This window comes from Antennarius striatus, chromosome 6 (assembly GCF_040054535.1).
Source record: "Antennarius striatus isolate MH-2024 chromosome 6, ASM4005453v1, whole genome shotgun sequence".
Lineage (NCBI taxonomy): Eukaryota > Metazoa > Chordata > Actinopteri > Lophiiformes > Antennariidae > Antennarius > Antennarius striatus.
Window position 1 is genome coordinate 3,757,623 of NC_090781.1, and position 20,521 is coordinate 3,778,143.

General features: G+C 40.3%; 1 protein-coding gene across 5 annotated transcripts in view; it reads right to left on the reverse strand.

Annotated features, from left to right (window-relative positions):
• Window positions 1-20,521, reverse strand: part of phldb1b (pleckstrin homology-like domain, family B, member 1b) — a 73,294-nt gene that overhangs the window by 37,379 nt on the left and 15,394 nt on the right. For 4 of the 5 annotated variants that reach the window (XM_068317025.1, XM_068317026.1, XM_068317028.1 and 1 more), the window contains exons 4-5: window positions 19,352-19,522; window positions 3,849-3,974 (exon numbers count right to left, since the gene is read on the reverse strand). In XM_068317025.1, the coding sequence (XP_068173126.1) occupies window positions 3,849-3,974; window positions 19,352-19,522 (297 nt within the window). Of the gene's footprint in view, window positions 1-919; window positions 1,539-3,848; window positions 3,975-19,351; window positions 19,523-20,521 lie in introns of those variants that run through there. The other variant, XM_068317029.1, reaches the window with a different exon arrangement.

Consider the following 20,521-nt stretch of genomic DNA (forward strand, 5'->3'; position numbering starts at 1 on the left):
CCTGTTCGATGGGCCTTCTTTTCCATTCAAATGGAAATATGGCAATTCTATTACTAATAAAATAACAAATAATAAAATAAAATAATAAAATAATAATAAAATAATAATAATAATAATAACAATAAATAACAAATAATAATTAAATATGGAAATTCAATTCAAGACAACAGATTCAAGAGCTGTCATGTGTATCGGTGGTGTGATAACATGATTTTTTTTTTTTTTTTAAACCTGGGATTCAGATCAGCTCACAATCACATAAAAAAAGGATGATATAAACTAGAAATAAGGATGATGTCATACGCTTCCAATGGACCGATTTAAAATATAGAAGCTTCACAAATAATGCATTAGCGTCAATGGGGAGCAGCTTCCTGCCATCTCCTCTGTAATGTAATGTAATGTAATGTAATGTAAAGTAATGTAATGTAATGTAATGTACAGGCGGCTTTACTCTCAAAATGTTTCCATATCAATTATACAGCATTGATGTGGGCGCGATGCTACCGGAATATACTGTAGTTCTCCGTTTAGATCAGATCCCACCGATAAACCGGTTTCAATGTGATGGAGTCCAGAATGACGTCAGGATGACAAGAATTATAAAACCCGTTTGAAGAGCGCCACCGCGGTGACGTCACTGGACGTGTCTCCAGTCCATCAGGCCAAACGTCATTCAGACACCAGCCAGTTTCTGCTTTTTTTTAATTTTTCCATCGAATAAGGACATTAATTGACCACCTGTGCGCTGAATTACAAAGGTAATCCCAATCGGATTAAGTATGAAACTGTCACCTACTGACTGCTAATTCACGGAAAAGCGACAAATCATCAAAACCACGGATTTCTAATGGAGTTCGGCTGAAGACCGGTTCGTCTCAATCAACTTGCTTCGGAAAAGCTCGGTAGGGTTACTCACAGCTCGCTTCACCTGCTGTATGACACACATCCTGGGGCCCACATCCTCCGGACGTGAGACGGAACCCTGCCGTGGCTGGCTCCACACACACCGGGAGACATGACCGATCCACCGTCGAGGCGATATTTCAGCCGGGGACTGTGGAGCTAGCCACAGCTGCTGCATCCGGAGCAATGGCGTCAAGCTACACACAGCGTGTCATTCGTTTCCGGTAGCAACTTTCGACATAAAGGCCGTAATACGTCTGCCCGTGTCGTAAACGTCCCAAAATCTGCTCTTAGTTTAATTTCCATTTAAAATTGAAATGGACTTTTTGTGATAATGAATGTCCTAGGTTTTTAAATTCCATTCCATCACTTTCACAACGCTCCATTCTCTTAAAAATGCTTTTATTTTGAAAGTACATTGTTCCGTTTCCTGCGTTGTGGTAAACTTGACGCAACACCAGCGAGTCGGGGTCTTCCCAGTTTCTGGGGGCGCTCGTGTGATGGTTTAATATACTGTAAAGCTACACTATCCCTTTGCAGGGGAAAAGGTTTTTCCTGACATTTTTCAAAATGCATTTTACATAAGTTCATGTAATACATATCGGTTCATTAAATACTTCAAATATCTCTGAATAATTTATTTGAATATTAATATTTTATGTGAATGTAAAGACATCAGACAGACAGTCGCAACTGAAACGCTATGAGTAGTGAGGAGAAGATGCTGTAACTCAAGCAATCAGAAACTTTAAGCATCCAGAACTGAAGAAGCCTCTTGGATGAGCGCTATAATGCCATCAAGAAACTACACAGACATTTAAATAAGGATTATAAGATTCTGTGACTGTAATCAAGTACTGTTATTCACAGATTTTTAGACGGTAACACACCTAGAACTGGTGTTTGTTCTGAAATGGAATATTTGCTCCATTCTCTGTGATGTATTCTTATTTTAAATAATGCTAAAAAAGTGCAGTATTACACTTCACAGTAATTTTATTGTCAGTGGAACACAGAAAAAAGTGCTACAAGTCTCATATTTTGAGATCGATTCAACCTGAACAGAGTTACTAAAGTGTGCTTTCTGGTGCATTAAGTTGGAACGTTTTGTGCACGTTTTGTGTCATTTATCATGAATGAAAAATTTATAATGCTTTTCATTTTCATTCTTCCTTGTATCTTGGTTTTCTTACGATTAGATTCAGATTGTCATTACATGTACGCATGGAACAAACTATGGGTTTTTATATTCCTACAACACAAATTAATTAGAACCGCATTCAAAAAATTGGAACCTTGAAGTCCAGTAACGTTCATCTGACCGGATTATCTATAGAGGAAAAGCGTGATCTGTGTTTCCCAGTAGACATGATAAATGCATCTTGATTACCACGGGTGTGGTATAAGCACTGGGTTTCATCTGAATGCAAATCAAGAATGTATGACTGAGTAAAATAATAAACTCGTAAACAACGGAAAGCTTTAATTACTGGCTCAGGAAGTCCACAGTAGCCAGCATGTCTGTGGTTTGACTCTACCCCAGTCAGCAAAACGAGCAAAGACGTTCATTTTCATCCAAGTACTGGAGCTACACACACACACATACAGACACACACACACACACACACACACACACAAAGACGCATATAAGCACATACATATACACACACACGTAGAAATACACATACAAACGCATACATACATAAACACACATAAACACACATGCACACATATAAACATGGACAGATGCACACGTACATACACACTAAAACACAAACTGACAGTGATCTTCATACAGGTAATAGAGATATAAGGTGGTTTAATGTCAGTGTGTTTATATTACTGTAAATAATACAATAAATAAAATTAATGGATGAATCATTTTACCTCAAGAAAGTATTGCATTCCTAGGATGCACGTCAAGAAAAATTTGTGCATCCCAACATGATGTCTATGCATCCCAAAAGTAATAATAGAATATACGATAGAAGCGTACGCAAGGATTAAGTTTTGCCAATAGAACAATATAAAAACTGAACTTTTAATTTTACTGATTTTATAAATAACAACATCATAACTGTTTAAGTAAAAGGAAAAAAAAGAGTAAAATTACATATTAGTTTTATCAAAATGTTAAAGCCTGGTAGTCATTTAAAAAAAACAGTTTTATAAATATAGAAAGATGTAATACAATGGGGGTTTTTTTTTTTACTTTTGCTTTTCACTCAGCAATTTTCTTTGCTTCTAATTCATATAAAGTATTCTCCTGTGGACACTGCACCAAATTTCAGTCATATCTGTCAGTAAATCTGTCTCTATTTCTTCAAAACTTTTGATTGTTTTTATTTTTTCAAGAATGCACTCATTGTCACTTTTTGTTTCTCCAACTTCTGCATCTTTTTCGGCGGCATAGTGATAATCAATCAATCAATCAATCAATCAATCAACCTTTCTTTGTATAGCGCTTAATCCCGTTAGCAGACATTTCAAAGCGCTTTAACAGACAGACAAACCCAACGGGGCACTTTTTCTCGCTCTGGAGGGTCTAACTAACTCCTCTCTCACTGCAGCGCGTAAAACCGAGCAGTTTGGTCGATTTTAATAAGACAGAATCACGCAGGTGATTCTCGTGACAAGAAACGCGCAAGAAATTCGCGTGAGATCAAAACATAACGGTGATTCTCAAGTTCGAGACAAGTGGAGAAATGGAAAATTTGTGAATATATTTGTTGAATGGAGGTGCATCTTTCCCCAATATTGTATAGTGGAAAAAGGTAGCATCGATATTGATTTTTTACTGTAAGTGTTTAAAACTCGCGTCCCAGGGAAGCACGTTGTCTGATGATTGTGCGTCCCTGTCAAAAATGTGTTGAGTGAAATCAGGCTGAAAATACAGTAAACTACTGAAAGGAATAATGTAAGTGTACCCTGTCATACAGTACCTGGACATAATCTGTAGTCCCCAGTGGAGACACTTCTTCCCTGGGGTACCCTAGTCTTCATCCTGATGGCTTCTTCAGGGTGGTTAAAGCGGAAGAAGGTTGACTGGCCAAAACACAGCATGCAGCCTGAAAAACAGCAAGAAGATTAAAAATGTGAGACTGACAGACAGATCGGTGCAGCTTCCGTGGCGATGCGGTCGCTGTATTGGTCTGTCGTGGTGAAGAAGAAGCCGAGTCGCAAGACGAAGCTCTCGATTTACCGGTCAATCTACGTTCCTACTCTCATCTATGGTCATGAGTTTTGGGTCATGACAGAAAGGACAAGATCCCGGATACAAGCGGCTGAAATGAGTTTCCCCTGGTCTAACCCAAACACTATAAAGGTCACAGTCAAAGACCATTTAGAACTCTTCTGCAGAGGCTTGTTGCTGCGTCCAGTACTCTATCCTCACCAACTTTGTAAATTGCCCAACTTCTTCAGTAAACCTTACTTGTACTACAACTTGTCTCATCATTGATGATACGCCTCTTAACTGGGCTCAAAGAACCAAAGAGGGTTTTTCTCAGAATAAAACACTAAACACTATTAATTAAAGAAACAATATTTTGGTGAATGCATTTTTTATGCTGTCTTTCCTAAAGGTACACCATTTGCATATAAGTATACTTGGAACTTCAGCCAGAAGAGCACACTTAGTTTAATAAAAACCAAGACATCCATTAAAGATTTGCTAGAAGGAAGTGAGAAGTGATGGAGGTTTAACACTTTTAAAGAGAGGAAGAAATAAGAAATCAACTAAAAAGGGCTATGGTAATTTTATTTTAAGTAGACAGAAAGGCAAACTTTAAAAACTGACCAATGGAACTATCATCCTGAATCTGTGTCACCTCTTAAAACCGTCTCCGTTAGACAAAGACACAGGACACCTTCATACCAGAGATATAGAAACCTGAGTCACAGACACCTGAGATAAATACACAATGAAAAACAGGCATCAGGACTGGTATCTGGGGCGAAATATAAACCAACAATAAGTCTAGAGTGACAACAGTGACTCATATCTGAGTTCACACATGCCACACATCTGCAGGAAATTCATCCCATTAAGGAGATAAGATCCAAATGATGTTTCAGAAGGTGTTTAAGTCAAAAGTAAACAGTTACCGAATAAATTTCCTGTCTAAGATATTCACTTGACTACAGTATAAAACTCAGTTGAAGTGTAGTGATTCATCTCATTTCAGCGCTGTAGGTTGACACTCCAAAAATGACATATTTATCATGTTTCATCAGAGTATAAATAAATAAATAAAAGATTTTTGTTCCCAACTGGAAGTTCACCTGGGTGTCTCCTCAAGTCTGAAAGGAACAAGAAGAATTGAAGGAAGGAACGAATGAATGGAAAAATGGATAGAAAAATCAAATTCACTTACATACTGAGTGTTTTTTTCCTTTTTTGCTCAAAGGTAACCATTCACAACAGTTGGTTCTACTTGCTTGTCAGCTGATGACAGGATCATGGGGGGACCATGCCACAGTAGTTTCACATCTCATCCCATCTACCATGAAGAGGTACTACCTTGTACTTGAAAAGGACTGGTAGAAAATCAGAGTCAAGTCGAGTCAAGACCAGTCGAACCAAGTCAAGCCAATCCGTGTCGAGTCAATTCTTGGAATCGCAGCTAATATATGGTACATTTGACAATAAAGTTGACTAAGACTAATGTAAATTACAAAGTCAAGAGTACATTACATGAAAAACGCCATTCATCGTGATAAAACAGTAAACATACACCGATTTTCCATTCCTCCTCAATTGAATAGAGCATTTTTTGGGCCTTTGAATTTTGGTTTGGTTTGGTTTTACATGCCAACATTTTGCTTCAAGTAGTTTTCAGCAAAAAGCTCTAAGACACTCTCGGGCACATGCATCAAACTCAAGGCCTAGGGGCCAAATGTGGCCCCGCCACATCATTTTATGTGGCATTCCAAAGCATAAAAGGTCAGAGTGTCTGAAAATTAATAGGTCAAAAGTGTGCTTTGACCAAAACTACCATCCCACAATGCAGTAATTAAGCCCGTTCTAACTCTGACAAAAACATTTTGAGTAAAGTTAATGTCTTAACTTGTGTTTGATGTTATTTTTCTTTTTTCATTGATAGTTGATTGATGGAGTTCTGTGGGTTTAATAACCTGACACATTTAAAAGGATTTATGTTATAACACAGAAACAAGCAAATATGTTTTTTCTGTGCAACTATGTTTGTAACTTGAATAAGTAATACATTTAGAGTTATTTAACATTAAGGACTAGTTATATTTATTTTACATTATATTGAGTTACACTTACTTACATGTATAAGTTACATCTGGCCCTTTAAGGACAGCAATTATGCTGATGTGGCGCTCGGTGAAAATGAGTTTGACACTCATGGAAACAACTAGCCAGTGATCATAGCGACACATTTGCAGTTACAGAGCACAGTCTTCACCTCAGGAGTTAATAGAACCTCAGAAGAAAGTAGCTGTTGTTCTAACAGTCATCAGCTACACACAAACACATGACTCGATTCGTCACCTGACTGATGGTCTGCTCGTAAATGGTAGTGTGGGAGTAGCAGCCTAAAGGATATGCTGCTGATTGAAGCAGTCCAATGAGAGTTGTGAATTTTTGAATAAAGAAGTCCATTATGTTCTTTTAATGTGAAGGAGCAGGTATGAATATTACTGATCCTCACACCATACCTACTAACAACATCCCAACAAACACATATGTCTATGGTATATTAAATAACGTGATGGCTAAAGCACATAACACACGTAGCTTATGAGCCATAAGCTCAATACCAGATAAGCAATCTTATTTTACTGCCTTCTCAATAAAACAATTATTGTCCTGCTGCGGTTGTAGGAAAAGATGTGTCAGCAGACAACATGGGACCTGAGGTACACATGGAAAAAAAACACAGGCTACAATCACACACAACCGAATCGCATACCCACATCACCTGATTGGAGTTGAACTGGAGAATAGGTGTTCAGTTTTGACAAGTGGTGCTGTTGTTTCTGTACAACAGCATCATTGTCTATTAATATTTGGTACTTTCTTATAAAACTTAGCTCACCATACATTTCTTTTTGTGAAGTGAAGAAGCCAGAGTCTAAAACTTCTCTAAGCATTTCTCTCGTGGTGGCAACATCGTTCTTAACATAACTTTGGTCAGTAATTTCCACAGCAGACACTGTTTCTGTCGATATTTGGAAAATGTCTGTACCATCAGTCTGGTCATGAAAGGGAGAAAACGATGAATAAGCTGTTTGAAAGCCTTCATCAGGATGTTAATACTGCGGTCTGTAGAGCCACGTCAGCTCAGCCAGCGTGTCATACTCTTTGCTTCAGCAACCATCTGACTCCCTCACCTAGCTCCTGTTTTCTCTATATCCACTGTCCTCCCTCCAGCTCCTAACTCACTGCAGTCTGAGTCTGACATGCACTAACATGATCTAACCAATGAAGATCATTCAGTCACGTTCATAAGACATGCTTTTTAAAAGAACATTGCTGGAAGCTGTGAACAGAGCCATGAAACATTAATGTCTCACCCTCCGATCAAGATTTGATGGCAGCTCTCTGAAAAATCACCATCATCTTTATTGGGTTCAGCCTGGACTGCTGTTTCTTTGCATAGAAACTGTGGTAATTTTGATCAATAAAGTTTTTAGATAGTCTGTAGGTAAGATCTGTATATAATACCTGTAGGTAACGTCTAAAAGTAATATTTGTAGGGAAATCTGTAGGTAATATCTACGTACGGTCTGTACGTAATGTCTGTTTGTGATGTCTGTAGGTAAGGTTTAATGGTATTGTCTTTATGTAAGTTCTCTAGGAAACATTTGTAGGTTATGTCCATTGGTAATGTCTGTATGTAGCATTTGTAGATAATGTCTGTCAGTAATGTTTGTAGATAGTCTCTGTACTACTCTGTACTACCTAATCTCTGTACTACCTACTCTGTAGGTAAAATCTGTAGGTAACATCCGGAGCTAATGTGTGGAGACATTTTATGTAGGTAATGTTTGTAGGTGATCTACATCTGTAGGTAACACCTGTAAGTAACATCCAGGTCATGGGTTACACTGGCGCCTATCCCAGTTGACATTGGGCAAAAGGCAGGGCACACCCTGAACAAGTCACCAGTTTATTGCAGAGCCACATAGAGTTAAATAAACAAACACTCTCACAGTCATACAAAAAAAAAAGGGCTGACGGGTAGAAGACAGTTGGTTTGTGAAAACCTTTGCTCCTGGGGGAAGTTAGGAAGCTTACGTTGAGTTAAGGATGATACACTTAACGCCCGACTGTCACAAGCCAACCACAAGCAGATGAATGCTTTACTGTGTGTCTGATGCATAAAGAAAACTACTGCTCACAAGGTCTGCAGTCTGAGCACATCTCATCACATCTGGCTAAAGCTGTTTACAAGCTGTTCAGAAGTCTGCTGCTGTCTTTTTCTTGATAAAAATTCATCAATTCCTCCTTTCAAAACAACACAACTAATTATCATGAAAGATTCTCACCAGCGAGGGGATTCTTCAGGGTGTGTCAGACTATTAATCTCTAAGTAGATTTATGTTCCTTCAAGGCCTAGAATATTTATCCAGTTCCCTGAGAGGGAAGACACGGAGATGCTGGAAATGGACCATGAGTCATATTCAGAGTGGAGTTTGTGGGGAGAGTCAGAATCATAAACCATCAGGTGTTTCACTAAAGAACACCCACCGTATAAACACAGAAATATGGTGCTTCACTTTACAGATACAGGTATTAAAAATACTTTTATTAATGCACAGGCTGTAAAGTGTATAAACTTGATTTGACCAATGAGATGTCTGCTACCTTTCTAGCTTAGCAATTTCACAATCTGCAGAAAGCGCAGTCGGGATCCTGGCTGTCCTGACAGTTCATGAAAAGGGATTTTGGTCTCCAGGCCACAACAATACGTACAGGGATACTAGCTCTGTGACTCTTTCAGGTAGCTAAATCTACAACCAAGCGCATTTGAAGCGCATCCCAGGGATGCACTACTTTCTTGAGTCATAGTTTGGATCCTACATTTCCCTATCGTGCAACTCAATAACAATATTAATTGACCACATGATCCAAAACCTACAATTACTTTCTGATGCAAAGTCAGCATATTAAGGACTCGTGTCCAACCTTTAACCGTCATGATGTCATCATCTTTAGACCGTGAAAATATTTTTAACCCTTATACAGTCTGACATCTGGAGTGGTCCCATTGGCTAACGTAACATGATATTTAACCATTGAATCAAACTAGTCAAACTAATCAGAAAGTTAAACAAACTACCATACTAACTCCAGCCCTGAGCCTGTGGTATGTTAAAGATCTGCCAAACACATGTGTAAAATGCACACTGGTTGCTGGACCACTGTTCTGTCGCCGTAGTTTGGTTGTGTGGTGATAGTGCTGTGTAAAAAGGATCAAAATTAATATATTGTTCTTGAAGCCCATATAAATCAACCTCTCCATCACCTCTTTGTCCCTAATTCCTGTCAGAAAACATATTGAACCAAATTCTGATCCAACATTAAATTCCACACATTAATCACGTCTATAAATCAACAACCAACACATCTGGTGCCATGCAAGCACTGGATATTTAAAATACACCTCTATCTCTTTCCTTTTTCTTTCCTCCCTCCTGTAAAGGAACCCTCTGACCCAGGATAAGAATGTCAGGATTCTTCCAAGAACCAGCAGTTCTGGATTCATTTTCTCCTCCTCAGCAAGAGCTTCCACCAAACCCAGATCAGGTCAACCAACAACCTGCAAAAATGGAAGAAATGACCCATCTTCACCTCAGAATTATAACAGCCATTTAGGAGTGTTTTCAGAGTGGATTATGGGACGGCACTGCTATCATGACGTGATGTGATCATCCATGCGTTTGATGTGCACACATCTGTCCCTATGAGTGAAGGTCGTCACTACCTTCCCACAAGGACTCCAACCCCAATCACTCATGAAACTGCAGGAACATGTAAGTGGATTAAAGAGCACATCCTGTGATGTGAGCTGATGCAGGTCCGGCCAAAGTGGATACTGTCATCAGTATCAGTCATTTCATTTTTTTTAAATGACTGAAAGAGACAACTTGCCTTATTAAAACACGACGTCTGATCGTTTTACACGCTGCAGTAAGAGAGCGACGAGTTAGTACATTATCACTGGAGAAAAACAAGTGACAATGAGTGCTTTTAAAAGTTAATGAATAAAAAGTGACAGATATTACTACGGATATTATGGATAAAGATGCAGAACTAGCCAAGCAAAAACAAGCAAAAATCCAAACATTTCTACAGCAATGGATGGAATTGTTTCCATGGGTGAGGCATGGCTAAATGTCAGCACCCAAGACAAAATAATGAAGTTGCAGCTGATAAAAATTTTGTGAGTGGAGAAGGTTCTTTGAGCTTGGCGGAGTGTCCACCGGAGAATATATGAATTAAAGCCAAAGAAAACTATTCAGTGAAAAGCAAAGGTGAAGAACAAACTGCATTACATGTTACTTTATTTCTAAAACTGTTTTTTTTAGAATGATCAGGTTGTAACATCTTGATAAAAATAATATGTGATTGTAAACATGACATAAACGTCATGTTCAGATGTACAATTTTTTTTGAAGCGCATCCCAGGGATGCACTACTTTCTTGAGTTAAAATGATTCATCCATCCATTTACCTTAAACTAAATGATTGATATGCTATAATTCACCAGCATTGAATAAACAATGTGTCCACTGACAACCACATCGGGTCTGGTTACTACATCTGTATGAGTCAATACTTGTTTTAAAAGTACAATTAAATTTGTCATTTCCTCGATGACAAAGGAAAACGGGGCGGCAGTGACTCAGTGGTAGAGCAGGTCGTCCAGTATTCCCCAAGATCGGCGGTTCTGTTCCCGCTCCCGCCCAGCGACCTCTGGAGCACTGCCAAAGCGCAATGGAGCAAGATGCCGTCCCGCTTTACAAGTTGCTCATTCGGGGAACATCATGTAGGAGCTGCCTACCGCTCTACCTCCCATTCCATGCCTACAAGCCCCCTTGTGTGTGTGCGTGTGCTACAGGGGCCTGTACACACTAATATGTATGCATGCATTTGATGTTTCTTGGAGGAGGAAGCAGGAGAACCCAGGGGGAACCCACACAGACACAGAAAACCCCCACATGGAGAAGTCCTCAGCTGGATCGCCACAAAGAACCTTCTTGCTAACAGTTCACAGCTACCCATTGCTGAACTGGACCGAACTGCACTGTTCCTTTGGAAGTGCTAATCAGCTTTAATGTCACATCATACTTCAGGGGTACTGTGGCATTAAACGAAGCAGTGGTTGGTACAATGTGAACGTCTGTGGATCAAATGTTCCATCATTGCCCTGACAACACCAGTGTGGTTCTTTTCCTTCACTCTGGAATCTTCCAACTCAGATTTCCAAGAAGACTAAATCAGAGGAATCAGAGGAGGTCGGAGCGTTTCATTCTGCCAGCGTGACGTCATGCAGTCAGGAGCTTAAGTTCTGCTCTATAGACATACGGTGGCTCTGTGGGTCAGTACTTTATAGCTACAATCATGTCACTCCCTCTGCACAAAACACTATCACAAACTGAGGATACACACATTGCTGCACCTCAGCTGCTGTCTGTATACATATATCATATATCTGATATCCGTATCTGATCAACCAAGTTGGATTAAAGAAAACAAAGTTCATTGTTTTCAGTTTCATGGTATGGAAAAGGGTATTGGTGATTGGTTTTCATCTGGAATCACTGTTTAAAGTGCCTTCGTTCAGTGAACAATGTCTACTTTTACTGCAGTGCCACTAAAACGTCGGAATGACGTGTCACTAAAGCACAAAAGCACTGCAGACAACGGGATGGCCAAACCTATGGCAAACGGTTGCAATGGAAACTGATGGTTTAAAGCTTCAGAAAAGGCTAGAGTCACCCCCCCACTCCCCATTAATCAATGACTGCCTTCTGCTGAGCCAGGACCGTCAAACAGACTCACATACCAGAGGAAGATGTGGCGCTGGGTCCACAGGAGTGCACTGGGGAAGGGGAGAAAGGGGGGAAAAGAGTCCTAACCCTGCATTCCCATCATGCAGGAATAACCATTCTAAAGATTCAAATTCAAACTCAAAAAACTTTATTTGTCCCCAAGGGGCAAATGAAAAGCACATAAAGCAGGATTGATGTAAAAGTGCAAACACACAGTGTAAACATAAAGAGTGTAAATATTAATAATAAAAATAAATAATTATTAAATTATTATTATTAATTATTTATATATATATGTATAATATAATTATTAAAAACCCACTTAGTTCAAAACGTGGTTAGTTAATGAAATCGGAAGAAGTGATCACATGCTGAAAGTGAAAGCAGAGTAATGCTGGTAAGTTAACAGAATGGAAGATAACAAAAACAACTGGATGGCCCCCCTCCAAGTCTCTGCCTCAAATATTTGAATTAAGTAATTTAAATATTATTATCAGCTTTTCACTGAGTTTCATATGAAACCCAACCTGTTGTACTTCTTTCAAATTTATATCTCGCTTAGTTGTGAAAACAATATCTCATCTCTGATTTAATTTTTCCATTATGTTGTTAATAACTCTTTACTCACTATTTTGCTGTAATGTTTACAAAATAAGGCATTTAACATTGTTTATTGTTTATTGTCCCATAAACTTATATAGTGTATAGTCCAAAGAACAGTTAGAAATACTACACATGTTAATTAATGAGTTACTAAGTTTATTACCATGTGACACGGTTTTAACTGTGCAATAAAAAGTGCAGCTTTAAATAACCTGAGCAGACTTTTAATACCTCACTACATCTTAATATCACTGCTAACAATCAGATGTCCATGATTTTGACAGATGAAGGACTCCTTCATTGAAACCAAGCCACTCTATTTTAAGTGCAAAGTGTTAAAAATCTGAACTTTCTCATGATGCAGCTGCTTAGTGCTGTATATTTAAGCAGGCACCTGCTTGAGTTTCATATATGAGATATTTTCCGTACTCCAGAACTCACCCTTCAACATACTGGACTTCACTGATCCTTTTAAAACACTGTATGACCAGCTCCATTCAGACCAGGTGCAGCATCCAGAGATACTGAATGCTTATCACAGCAGCGTGTGAGAGGCTGGTTACTGCTGATCTGAACAGATGTTCACTTCTACGCCCCCCCCCCCAACCGCACCCGTTTTCTCCATCTGTCAGACGAACTTCAACCTTACCCCCCGCTGATAAACATGTTCCCCAGGGAAGAGGCCTGACCATCAATAAACCCAAATGATGTGAAAACAACCTGTAGACGTGATAATTTAGTCTTTTTTTTTTAATCACATCAATCAGTTCATTTTCAAGTCTTAAATTTTTGATTAGACGTAACAAAGACTCTCTAAACCCTCCACCAATACCTCCACGCTAGCAGCAGAGCCAATACATTGCATATGAATGGACAAAATCGAGGACACCATATACATGATGGACAGACATTTTAAGCATTTTCTTTAACTTCTGATAACATTATCTTTGAATTTTGTGAGAACAAAATGTGGATCTTGAAAACAACCATTGCATTTATGGGTTGATATCTGTGATTGTATGTAAATTAGAGGTAATAAAAATAAAATTCTGGAGTCAGCAGACTAAAATGTTTGTCGCCAATGCAGTAAGATTAGGTGGTTATATGTTAACAGTTTGATTTTAGCCTGGGATTAAAATTAAAGTGCACAGAGGTAAACTATCAGGCACAGACACTGAGTCCCACTCAGTAACAGCCTTGTTGATGTGAACTCAAATCTAAATTGATCATTTTTTCCCCTGGTTTTGTCTTTTTTTATGACATTAAACCAACCGATCAAACAACTGTCCTCTGTAAATCCTTTGGTTATGTTGTGTCTCTTGCAGGTCATTCCCTCGTCGCGTTTTCTTACTTTCCTCGAGTGTTTGAGTTGAGTTTGGTTGCAGTGTGTTTGCTGCAGTACCACAGTAACCATTCAGACACGTTTCCTTGACCTCAGTGCTGTCAGAGGATGCCTGGTCAGAGATAACAGGAACACACACTGACATGCTGACTGAGCACCAGCTGCTACCAACTCTGGGCTGTGGGATCCCATTCACAGAGGTCTGTTTGCAGAGGGTCCCCCTCCTTAGACTCCTAACATCCTACAGCGAGACAGACACTCTGTCAGAGACAGATGACGCAGCCTTGAAGAGTATTTGAGCTGCTGTACAGTCCTCGTTCTGGATCTGATAGCTTCAGAAGTCGGGGTCTGAGAGGACTCAGCATAGGCAGTGTGCATGAAAGGAAATCTCTATTCTATTCCAGTGACCAGGCCTGGTTGGGTCACATTGGCAACCAGGAATAGCAGTGTAATAGTAGACAGACAAAGTGAGGTCTGCTCATGTCAGGCTGGATCTACAGATAGCAGACCTGTATATGTTTGTAGTCTATAAACAGAAGTCACATGCAGGCAGCCAACGCTCAGAGTCAGGGGGATTGACTGGCTGGAGACAGCAACAGTAGGGCAGGTGTTCATGATGCATGGGCCACACACCAAAACTTACTGTCTTACTTTTACTGTACTCACATTTTGGTGTTGGGACCCCAATGAGGAAAAATAATACAGATTTTGAAGAATGAAGTCAAAAGTGTTGACAAAATTTTATGTCTATTTCATTTTAATACCATGACATTATACTCATAATATTATCAGTATGTCATTGCAATATTGTTCATGTATTGTGACTTTTATGACCCCAATGAAGCTACTGAAGTGACCAGCGAATAATTAAAGGGAGCGACCTCTGAAACCAGGCCATCCCACAACTAATGCTCCTCAGTAGTTTGACTGACACCGAAATTATATTCGTTGGATTTCTAAAGAGGGTTTGACAAAAAAAATCAACAAAAAAAAAAAATCAATAGAATACTTTTGTTTAAAAATTTAGAATAAAAATGAGCCCAATTAGGAACAAGCACCAACTAGTTCACTAGACATCGGCACTGGACAGCCCGTCCAACAGTCTGAAGAACTTTAATGACGTCATCCACCCCCAGACGCGCCAACCGGGTCGGGTCAGAACCCGCTCCACCACCAGCACCGGCTCCACACCACAGGAGTAGCAGAAAAGAACTTACTTTAGTTCCGGTAAATGTTCATCAAAAGTCTCTCCGGCGTTCTCATCTCTGCTCCTTTGCGTCCACACACGTGTTTTTCTCACTAACTGACAGCCAACAGAGGCGTTTTTGGGTTCAAATCCCGGTTCGGTGCAGTAATAACCCGAATACACCGATGTGTTCTCAGCAACTGTTGGTCCACCTATGAAAACTGGAGTCTAGCGAGAGGCGCGGAGGAAGACCCCCGTTCACTGGAGGCAGCGCGACCTGCGCCCATTGTCTCCTGGAGGCATAAAGACGCGACTGACTGGAACTCCAGCCAGAAAGGGTTCACAGACATCTCTGAGGGGAGGGCTGTCAAAGGGGGAGGGGGAGAGGCGAGAGGGAGGAGGTCTGGGAGATAGACAGGCTGTCAGAGAGGGGGGAGAATCTGAGAGGGGGAGTTGAAGGAGGATGGAAAGAGATCAGGGAGAGAACTCGGAAGAGAGGAGAAGAGTGAGAGATAATACTGTCAGAAAGGAGGGGAGAACTCTGGAGAGGAGGAAGAGGGAGGAGTGAGACAGACTGTTAGAGAGGGAGAGAGGAGTGAGAGGGTGAGACAGGCTATTAGAGAGGAGTGGGGGAAACTATGGAGAGAGGAGGAGGAAAAGGATGAGAGACAGTCTGTTTGACAGGGAAAGAGGAGTAAGAGGGTGAGAAACAGGCTATCAGAGGGGAGGGGGAGAAACTACAGGGAGGAGGAGGAAGAGTGTGGAGCACAGGCTGCTAGAGAGCATGAGGAGAAATTCAGTAGAGAAGAGGAGAAAGAAGATGAGAAACAGGCTGTTGGAAAGGAGGGAGAGAAACTACAGAGAGGGGATCCATGTTTAAATCAGTCCACTGGACTGTAAGAACGTTTCTTGAATACGTTTCGCCTCTCATCCAAGAAGCGTCTTCAGTTCTCGTGGTGACTGGTCTTGTCCCAGTTTATTAACCCTGTGAGGTGTGGTCAGTGCTATTCATATTCCAGCGACCATAGTTGAAACCCATCTGGCTCCTAAACAATGGTTGATGGGGGTGCCAGGGGATGATAAAGGGGGTTGCAGACTCTACTAGATGCAGTAGATTTTAGTAGACCTTTGTAGGTTGTATTAGACTGTAGAGTCTGTAGACCATATGACCCCACATAGATTGTAGGAGACAGGCTGTCAAAGGTGAGGTGGAGAAGCCAGGGAGAGAAGAAAAAGAAAGTGAGAGAAAGTCTGTTAGAAAGGAGGCGTAAAAACTACAGACAGGAAGAGGAAAGAGTGAGAGACAGGCTGTTAGAGGGGAAGGAGAGAAACTAAGGACACGGGAGGAGTATGGTGAGAGAGACTGGTAGACGAGAGGAGAATAAACTGGTGAAGAGGAGGAGGCAGAGGTTGAAAGACATATATTAGAGAGAAGGGGGCAAAATTAGGGAGAGAGGAGAAGAAAGGGGTGAGAGACAGGCTGTCATAGAGTATGAGGAGAAACTAGAGAGAGGACGTTACTCCAGTTGACAAAAGCAGACTGTAATAGACTAATAGACTGTGGTACACTGTGGTAGAATGTGGTAGACTTCACTAGACTCCAGTAGACTTCAACAGACGGCAGGAACCCAAGGTAGACTGTGTTAGACTGTAGTAGACTGTAATAAACTGTACTGGACTATAGTCGACTGTAAGAGTTGGGCTGTAAGAGTTCAGGGGAAGAAACTAGGGAGAGAAGACGAGAAAGAGGATGAGTGTCAGACTGTTGAGGAGGATAAGAAACTGGGGAGAGAGGAGGAAACGGGTGATACACAGGCAGTTATTGCGGATTGTCATATTCTGTGGTTGACTGAAATAGACTGCAGTAGACTATACTAGACTTTAGTAGATTGCAGTATGCTGTACTACACTGAAGTAGAAGGTAGTAGACCACAGTAAACTGTAGTGGACTGTACAAAACTTTATTACACTCTGGTAGATTGTAGTGAAGCGACTGCTATAAATGGTAGACTGTCTTAGAATATAGTAGACTAGTAGACTGCAGTGGACTGTAGGGGACTGAAGTAGACTGTTGTAACCTGTGGTAAACTGTATTAGACTAGTAGACTGTCACTTACTGCAGAAGACTGAAATAAAATGTATTAGATTGTTGTAGACTGTAGTAGACTATACAAGACTGTAGTGGACTGTAGTAGACTATGTAGCAGACTTTAGTAGACTAAACTAGATTGTATTAATCTAATACAGTCAACAGTAATACAGTTTACAGCAATCTACTTTAGTCTCCTACAGTCCACTGCAGTCTTGTATAGTCTACAGTCTACAAAAATCTAATACATTCTATTTCAGTCTATTTCAGTAAATTGTAGCACACTGTAATAGACTGTAGCAGACTACAGTACCTAGACATTAGTAGCCTGTGCTCAACTGCAATGACTATAGAAGACTGAACTAGAGTTTAGAAGATTGTAATATATTCTTGTAGACTGTACTAGACTGAAGGATACTGTAATATAATGCACAAGACAATAGTAGACTATAGATGATTTAGTAGACTGTTCAACTGTAAGATGATATTTTAGACTGTATGTGACTGTAGTTGACTGTACTAGACTGTGGTAGACAGTAGTAGTTTGCTGGACTGTACTAGACTGTAGTAGATGACATTAGATTTCGTTAGACTTCGTAGACCACCAAAGGTATCTGAAACACATTTTGTAAGAATGTGTTCATTCTATAAATTGTACTCCAGATAGGTCAGACCTGCCTGAAAACTAACAATACAAATCTGAGATGGTTTGACATTTCCTATGAAACACATCAACAGGTATATATCTTCCCAATTCATCACTGAAGTGTACCAACCTGTGTTACTCATCTAATGTGTGTAACTCATGGGAGTGGTTTCTCACACATTGTGTAACCAATAACGTTTGCTCTGCCATAAATGTAGCTCTATATCATGACCAGAACTTTTTACTGATCGCAACTCTTCCGAAGTCAAGAAAATGAACTCTGCTTTGCGATCAAAATTATCTCTTCAGCCTAAAATCCCTTCCTGGGCTGAAGTGGTGTCTGCCTGGGTTAGGGAGGCAATATAAATAGCTCCATGTCCCTGCTCATGTTACGCAGTCACAGTCCACGGTGAAATACTAAAAGACACACTGACAGACAACAAAAATTCCTCAGGAATCCATCACAAACTCACATCGGACACAAAACAGAAAGCCTTTACACAGGTTGAGAATTATTGTGTGTGGTATTTCCATTTTGTATTTTTTGTAGCTAAGTGCTTATCTGTGAATGAGGAATATGTCCAACAACACAGTTTAGGACTCCACAGCAGCAATGTGAGTCACCATGAATGGAGTCCCATATTTCATAATACCTTGAGGTCCCTCTGATGCTCTGATGTTGATTGTTGAACGTAAACTCCATGAACTGTATACTTCTACATATGCCCTCAGGAAAGAGATATGAGGTACCACCTTTCAAGAAGGTTAGACTAAAAAGTCCTTTGTCCATCAATCAACTATAATACTCAACTAGGAGCTAAACTTCAGCTGAGTGGCGGCAAAGCGCTCTCGATTATATGTTTCCATGTATGTAAATATATACTGTATATATTTTGTGTTTCAATGTGTCATGTCAATGTCTGTGATATATGTTTTCCTGTTGCATACAATGGATGCTGGGTCGAAAGACAAATCTCAGCACTGCTGACAAATAAAGTTCACATCGCATCATATCATATCATGTACTTTGTCATCAAAGTTACATTGATGACCGTTTGACTTCCTCTTTGAATAGTTTAAACACTGCCCTGATTGAGCAGTAAAAATAAACATATTAGTCAGTTGAAACTACTCTGCGGTGATCCTAACTTTCCACACTCACTCATTTGTCTCTCATACAAACTTCTATCAGTAATGTATCAGCAAAGGCTCTACGAAGTCTGTGTCATGGTAGACAGGCAGATGAGTCTGTTGAAGCAACAGGTTAAACTTTGCCTCGTCTCACCACTTTCACAAGGGGTTTCAACCTCTATAAATCAATCCATCTCTCTTTGGACAGTATCCACACATTTTAGCACAGCAAATCTCACTCTTACTCTCGGGCTATTGTTCAATCTATTACTATTTTAAAATATGATCCCTTTGAACAGACTTGCCTTCACTCCATTATGAGGGACTGATCTATGTTTGGTAGTGACTGAGTTCATAGGCCGGTGGACTTGCAGCTTATTTCAGCAGAAACCAACAGATTCATGCAGTGATCCTCACCTTGTGACAGACGAACAGCCTGCTTGACCTGGAGCCCATCAATAGCGCAGAGGTTCCCACAGGGGTGTAAGGTGATGACTCCTGACCTGTTCTCTATGTAGCAGTGCTGGGCAGCCACCCCTGGGCCCTGGATGCTGATGTCCATGGGACCATGACCCAGTGTGGTCCTGCCTGAAGGAGGAGAAAATGATGGAACAGCTGTCACATTAATGCGGGCATAATAATCTATTTGACTGGTTACAAACAGAATATGCTGTGGAATAATGAGATTGTTCAGTCTGTGTTCCGGCCCAGTACCAACCTCTAAATCACTCAAACAGGAGTGTTACATGGTGAAAGATGCTGACATGAAAGAAGAGGAATATTTTGTGCATCACTGCAAATGTTCAGAGGTCAAAACGAAATGTGAGAGAAATTGCTCAAGTAATATTTTGATCCTGTTTAACAAATGGAGTCCCAGCCATTGAAACAAATAATAGAGATATGACACCATGCTGTTTTATTTTTCACTACTTAAAAAGCCAAAGAAAATTTTAACGCATTACTTACTTATTTAATGAACTCACATACAGTTATTTACTTATATATTTTAAAACGGTACACATTATCAGTACGTCTAAAATTATCAGTGTAATCTGTATTTTAACACTTAATTTTGGAATACATTTTTTCAGTCCTGCAGTATTCTGTCCAGCTGCATACAGCCTCAAACTACTTCAACCACTAAGCAAAGACAAGCCGGTATGTTATCTGAGAGGTTCAACCCATGGTAAACAGACCACTGCTTAGAACTGGAGGCAGCTATGATACGTGTGTCAATCTCTCCTTCATCTCCAGTGGAAAGAGACTCACACAGACTGCTTACAGACAGACAGACAGACAGACAGACAGACAGATAGGTGGACAAACAGATCAGCATCTGTCCAGCCAAAAAATCCTCAGACAGAAACAAGTGATGACAAAAAGACAGAAATCTCCTTCCACCTCCAAAAACACGCTCTTCAATTTAATTGGCCGGTCCTAAATTGCCTGTATGAGTGAGTGTGTGCGAGCATGCATGTCTGTGTCTCTGTGTGGCTCGGCGGTGCGCTGGCATCGTGCCCGGAGTTTCCCCTGCTTCACGACCGGATGAAGCGGTTGACGGTGAATGAATGAATGAATAAAACAGCA